Source organism: Trichomycterus rosablanca, chromosome 10, assembly GCF_030014385.1.
Source record: "Trichomycterus rosablanca isolate fTriRos1 chromosome 10, fTriRos1.hap1, whole genome shotgun sequence".
In the NCBI taxonomy this organism is placed as follows: Eukaryota; Metazoa; Chordata; class Actinopteri; order Siluriformes; family Trichomycteridae; genus Trichomycterus; species Trichomycterus rosablanca.
Window position 1 is genome coordinate 24,417,496 of NC_085997.1, and position 7,039 is coordinate 24,424,534.

Consider the following 7,039-nt stretch of genomic DNA (forward strand, 5'->3'; position numbering starts at 1 on the left):
CAAAAAGAGGTTGGTGGATTACGCACATGTCAAAGGCAGCGTGTATCAGGCAAAATATACCCTTCTCGGACATGATTGGGGTCTCTAAATGCTAAATTGGGAGAAAAATAGGCTCTAAACAAATTTAGAATTAAAAAAAGCTCATTTTTACTGTCACACACAGTAACACAGTAAATGTGTCCCAGCTCTAATGTGTCACACTTTATCTATGAGTTATTTTATGGTTAGGACAGGTGGACACCGATTACCAAGTATGTGAGTGGTAGCTGGGCTACATCCTAAACCTCATCCCAAAGTGCTTTATAGTGTGCAACAATACCATTTACTACGTACTATTTGGAACACAGCCAATTTCAATCACTGCCAGTTCTTTCAATTCTGACTTCAGGAAGCACAGCTTGCCTAATAAACATAAAATAAAAGTTTTGACCCACATTATTAAGACTTTGCTTTCACCCCTGCTTAAACCAAGTCTTTTATTTTTCTTCAACAGATTTTACTAAAAGTAGGCCTTGCAGGACTACTAGTCATTGCAGTGGATTTCTAACAAACCTGGTAACTGTAACGCACAGAGTTCAAACTCCACCACACAATAAGCATGTGCTTACCCTCCATTCAAAGCCAGTACGCAAGCCAATAAAGTAGGCATTGTTGACAATGTTGTGGTGTGACAGAGCAGCTCCTTTAGGAGTTCCAGTTGTTCCCTAAAATCAAACAAATTCAAAAGCTATTAATGTTTGAGATATCATTAAAACAACAGATTTATCTAGATTACTGAAACACGGGCCTTAATCTTGATTTAAAAACCACTCATTACCGATGTGAACTGGATGTTGATGGGATCGTCAAAGTCTATCTTTTTTTGGAGGTCTTGTAGCTCTTGGTAATGCTGACTGCTACCTGCCTGCATCAGTTCAGTCCAGTGAAATGCTCCAGGTTGCTTACTGTCAGTCAGAATGACTGTGCTTAAATCTGGCAATCTGAACAGAGCAATGCAAACAGTTTGCTTTTGTGTGATTCTATACTAAGAAAAAAAAAATCTATTATGCACTTTTCATGCACTAAAGATGCACTTTCAGCAAAAGGTAATGCACATGACCAAAGTCTAACATGAGTTTATGGTCCAGTGGATTTGTGTATAAGTCAGGCGATGTAATCTTCAGTTTATTCAACAACCAGGGAATTCAGGGGTTGTGGGTGTGGCTGGTGAATGTATTGCTTGCTTTTCTGAGCACATGATTGACTGTATCGTGTTCACAGCTTTATTTTAACTAGGTTTATTTAGGCTAGGATCACCCCAATTTAATCTTTGTTTACATATTTAATGTCTGTTAAAATAAATATGTAAATATTTTAGCAAATTGCTGAAGGAAAAGTAAAGTACAGAAATGTGAGTGTCCGGTCTGGTTTGTATTGTAATGCTGTGTTTATTGTGCACCTGGCACTCTTAAGACCCCCTGCGGGTGCAGTATCCATTTCAGGGCAGAGCTGACTTAACATGTTGTAGTACTCCTGGGTCTTGAAATTAGTTGGACACACTATGGCTTTGCACTGCACCTAAATCAAGAGATACGACCTTTGATTAATAAAAGACCTGGATGGAAAAAATTGATTAACTTGGGTTAATAGATGCACTGACCTTTCTAAGTGCAAACTCCAACTCATTTACTTTATAAGCTGGATTCACTGATACCTGTTAAATAGCAAATAAATAACTGATGAGGATATTCTGTTCACAACACCTGTTGTGCAAAAACAATGAATAAATACTTAAATAATCTTCACCAGAATGATTCCAGCTTTAGCTGTAGCAAACTGCATAAGAATCCATTCGTATGTGTTTGGTCCCCACATGCCCAAACGATCTCCTTTCTTTAGACCAAGTGCCAACAGACCTGCTGCTGCCTGATCCACCTGTAACAAACCACTGATTTATTAATTAAAATAAAACAAGATTTGATTTAGCAGTGTGTAGAAACCTTGCATTCAGAATTAATAATATGCTAGAAGTATGATAAATAAATGTATTAATGTTAAATTTGGCCCAGGTGAGAGCTGCATTTCCCCCCAATTTTCCTCCCAATCCAGTCATATCCAGTTACCCGAGTGCATTACACTTCCCCTCTACTGATGCTGACCCCCACTCTGACTGAGGAGAGTCATGACTAACACATCACGTGTGCAGCACATAACTCTGACACGTGTGCTGTAGCCAACTACATCTTTTCACTTATCTCTGTGCAGATACCATCAATCAGCCAGCAGAGGTTGTAATTACATCAGTTATGAGTTACAAAATATATCAAACGTCTTTTCAGTTAAAAAGATGAGAAGTTCCAAAAGTTCTCACATGTGCACTGATAGCTTAGCAGCTAGGGCATTGGACTAGTAATCAGAAGGTTGCTGGTTCACGCTCACATCTGCCTCAGTTGGGCCCCTGAGCAAGGCCATTAAACTTCAATTGCTTCAATCAGCTGACTCCACTACTAAAACACCCCAACCCCTTATCCACATCACTCTGTTTATTAGGCGACACATCAACCACTAATCCAAACCAGGATGAAACAAGAGCACTTTAAGTGGCGCTAACCATTGCCAAAAAAACTATCCTCACAAACTGGAAATCATGGAAAAATATCACGATTAATCAATGGAAAAACTTACGCAAAGAACATATGAAAATGGAAAAAATATCAGCATCCAACCAAAACGGAACTCACGAACACATGAAAACATGGTCAGCACTGAAAAACCTTTTACATCAGTGACTCCATCAGCTCTCATCAACAGATTACCCACACACCACTAACACAACCATTATATATCTATAACCATTCTATGTATATATCACCTATACCCGAATGTTCCTATGCACACGCATGCACACACACACGCGCACACGCATACACGCACACACACTCCTTTTTTATCTCCATTCTCACCCGCCCTTTTTTTTTTGTTTTGCTTATGTGATGTATATCCTCTCTCTACACAATGACCCTCTCAACCCCCCCCTTTTTGTTCTGCTTATATTATTATCTGCTTATTATATGTGATGTATATCTTCCCTCTTCACAATGACCACAGTTATTAGTACTTCGTATTAATACTAATAAAGTTTAATTGGTCCCCCGAAGCGGGCAAAAAAAAAAAAAAAAAAAAAAACTTCAATTGCCTGTACTGTTAGGGTCAAAATAATAGGTTGCTTTGGATAAAAGCGTCTGCTTAATACCATTAATGTAATTGTTGTTTAAGCTTTGAACTATCACAATTTCAATAGCTACATTTTTGTAGGTCATATTTACTCTAAATCAACTAATTTATGTAAACATTCAACAGAAATCAACAGAAGAGTGATACATTTAATAAATATTTTAATTATTAGTTTTAACTGACATTATATGGCAGTTGTACAATAGAATAATGTCAATATGTGTGTACAAACTGAAATAAGACTTCATTCTGCACAGTTCTGGCTAGAATTGCAAGAAAATTGATGATGCATACTTACATCGGTTTGAAACTCAGCAAAGGTTTTCCTGATGTTATCTTGCAGGAAGATGACAGCTTCAACATCAGGGGTCTTTTCTGCTCTGAGCTGCAGGCTCCTTCCCACCGTGAGAGACTGCATGGAGAAGGATGTGACGCCATGGGCATAGCTGGTTGTGAGGGTTGGAACACTGGGTGGTGTGTCTACATGGATACCACTGGGTGAAACAAAAAAAGGATAAATGAAATGATCTTAACAGATAAAGAAATATTCGACTTTTAGCGCATCCAATTGCATCATGCTTCCTGGGCAGCAGCCGTATGCATTTTTACACCTGCACTAGGCGAGTGCTAATGTGTATCAGCCCTGTGTACTGTGAGGCACACCCTGATCAACGCACTCCCTCCCCGCCCCTGTGCAGGCGCCATCAATCAGCCAGCAGATGTCATAGTTGCATCAGTTACGAGGAGACCCTATCCGGCTTACTACTACCCTACCCCTATATGAACAACAGGTCAATCGCTGCACCACCTAAGCGCCCCCCAAATATTATTTTGACAAGAAGTGAGTGACAGCCCCTCCACAAAAAAAATAATTTGTAACTTTTGAGTCACAGTTTGGCTGGTTTTGTTTGCCACATCAGGTGGAGTGGTGATTCATACCTGTTGTACTTTTTAAATAAAATTAACATGGCCCCACTTGCTGGTTTTCCAAAGCAGATTGAAAAATGAAAAAACATTTATTTCATTTAGTAAGGTTTTTTTACTTGATTGTCTTTTTCTTTCTGTTTTTCACCACCCTTCTCTTGTACTGCTGTAACAAGTTAATTTCACCAAGGGATCAATAAAGTCTTATCTTATCTAAACTACAAGTTGGAAGTGTTCAGTGTTACTTGCGGTTGGGGGACAAGTATGACCTAGATGTGAATGACATAGGTGCAGGAATGCCACATCATACATGAGTCACAGTTCTGCTCCCTACATTAGAACAGTAGGAGGTTTGCAGCGTTGTTCTTTGACTGGGTGAAATACAAATTGTTGGCAAATTGTGTAACATCACACCATCCATTACTGACTATTTTTCTTATATTACATGCTATATTGTGCTTTATTCAATCACAATCATTTGAAAGCAACACAGTCTAACTAGAATAAACAGGTTTTTAAACTAGATTTAAAAGCAGTGGAAGGTTGCACAAAACCTTTAATGGTCATTCACTGGTCAGTAGTTTACATTACATTACACAGTAGTGCACTGTCTAGGGTATAGAGTCACACATATCTTACAAGCTACTAGTGCACTTGAATAGAGGCATTAAACAAAAGCTTTCAGAGTTTCCAGAACGACCTGGCGCACCCACTCACTGCCAACTTATCAACAATAAACAAACGTTCCAAAGTTTACAACAGAACATATGTGTTAACCCGAGCTAATGTGCAGTTACTTTAAAACGGTGTAAGTCAACAGAAAGCACAATTTATAGTTCTGTAAGTGAAAGTGTATCAAACAAACAAACGTATAAATGCGGATTAAACAGGACCTATAATTTCCACCCTAATTTCATCAGCATGCTGTTACCACTTATGTACTCTTGCAACAACTGTATACATTTCTCTTTTACCAGCTCGGTTGAGTAGATAAAACAGGGATCCATCTTCGGTGCAGGAGTCTTGGAGTGTTGGAAATAACACCAGTAGACCGCACAGCTGCCACAGTCCTCAGCCACATGGTTTTATCTTCACGTATAAACGTGTGTATTAAAATCAATGCCTCGAGCTCGACGCTCTGGTTTGCTGGTTTAACTCGCTTCTAGAAAAAGCGATAAACAGTAACGCAAATTCACACAATGCAACGAAAACGATCCTGCAGCTCTGTAGAGTAACTCAGCTCTACTCTACTGTAGTCCTAATCCTAATATAGAGACTCAGAGATGGTTGTTGTTCCTGTTCTGTGTATAGCGGTTGCCATTCTATATTATTGTGCATTACCGCCACCATATGGATCTTTCCTTTCACTCAGAACTTCTTTTTTATTTTTTATTTTTTTATTAAATGTAAATAGCAATCGAACATAGTCATACTACGGAGCCCCTAAGGTGACATCCCCTAAAAAAAATAATGCGTGGCCACATCTTATTAACTCGTGGCCACCACTTAGTAAGGTGTGGTAACAAGATCCTTTCATTTTCACAGCTTACAAAAATCATACAGAATCGGATATATGCTGTAGGGGATTTCATGTACATGGCCAGGCCATAGATGATCACACCATATTCAACTGTTTCAACCTTTTTAAGTCGAGGCCACGATCTTATTCCCACTCCTTACTAAGTCATGGCCACGACTTAATTAACTCGTTCCCACAAGTTAATAAGGCGTGGCCTTTTTTTTTTTTTTAGGCGACGTCTTAGGCAGGCATGTCCAGGCATGTTTATACGGCCCGCGCCTTCTGTCTTAAATTACATTACTTGTGGCCCGCCAGCACAGTTAAACAGAAAAAATAAATTATCGTCGCTGTTTGATTAGAAACACTTTTAGCGGTTTTCACTTTTTTTACATGTCTTGATTGTAGGTATAAATCTCTGTCTGTCCATAGCAGCAAATATCAAAATAACCAATTAAAAGATGAATGAAATCACGCAGCTCTTTAACGAGTATTTCCATTGGCTGCTAGACCTGTCCATCAAACCGCTTATTTCCGCCTCCTTCTCCTCCGGTACTGTTTAAGAAGCGAAACTCGTTTGCTGTGTGATGTTTCATCTCTACAGTTTATTCAGGTTATTCAATCACATGGTTGTAAACATGATTTATATTTGTAATGTTTGTAGTGTTTTAAAAACACTTTTGTATCTGATATTTATATGGACTAAGCGTTTACACGGACTGTATTAATTAACACAATTGAACTTTTTTATAGCTACAGTCAATAACTTGATTTACAAAGTAAAGATACTTGATTGTTTCAGGTATTTATAGGTTTTTAAATGGTAATTTAGAACAGTATTTCCCAGTCATGTTTCTGCACATAACAGTATTAGAATGTTTTCTTAATAGATTTATGAAATAATCATATCTGTGTTTTGATGCTTTATTGGTGCACAATATTAGATCAAAATATTTTAAAAAGCATGATTTCTGAGTTAGCCAGATAACTTAAGCACAGTGTCAAGGATTGTTTAATATGAACGTCTTTTTTTCTGTTTTGTCTTATGATCATGTATGCCAGGAAATACTCCTTGGGTAGCCATGCATTGTTATAGTTTAAACCCAAACCATGTCTGGCACCTGAATGCTTACATTTGGTTGTTGTTCGCTTTGTAAAAATAAAATGATTAAATAACAGCATATTATATGCATATTTTATTGTTTAAAATAATGTCATCAGGGACTGTTGGCCCTCGGGCACTTTCACATTATCAAATCTGGCCCTCCTAGAAAAAAGTTTGGACACCACTGCCTTAGGGGCTCCGCATCATACAGTAAAAAGTGAGACATAACTTCAAGTTCAATATTTATCATTCAACAGAGAGAGAGAAAAAAAAAAAAAGAG

General features: G+C 38.1%; 1 protein-coding gene across 1 annotated transcript in view; it reads right to left on the reverse strand.

Annotated features, from left to right (window-relative positions):
- Window positions 1–5,323, reverse strand: part of acsf2 (acyl-CoA synthetase family member 2) — a 31,972-nt gene extending 26,649 nt beyond the window's left edge. Inside the window, exons 1-7 of the mRNA XM_063003707.1 lie at window positions 5,112–5,323; window positions 3,512–3,707; window positions 1,786–1,914; window positions 1,640–1,693; window positions 1,439–1,557; window positions 818–980; window positions 609–704 (exon numbers count right to left, since the gene is read on the reverse strand). Of these exons, the coding sequence (XP_062859777.1) occupies window positions 609–704; window positions 818–980; window positions 1,439–1,557; window positions 1,640–1,693; window positions 1,786–1,914; window positions 3,512–3,707; window positions 5,112–5,218 (864 nt within the window). The 5' untranslated portion in view covers window positions 5,219–5,323. The remainder of the gene's footprint in view (window positions 1–608; window positions 705–817; window positions 981–1,438; window positions 1,558–1,639; window positions 1,694–1,785; window positions 1,915–3,511; window positions 3,708–5,111) is intronic.
- Window positions 5,324–7,039: the final 1,716 nt, after the last annotated feature.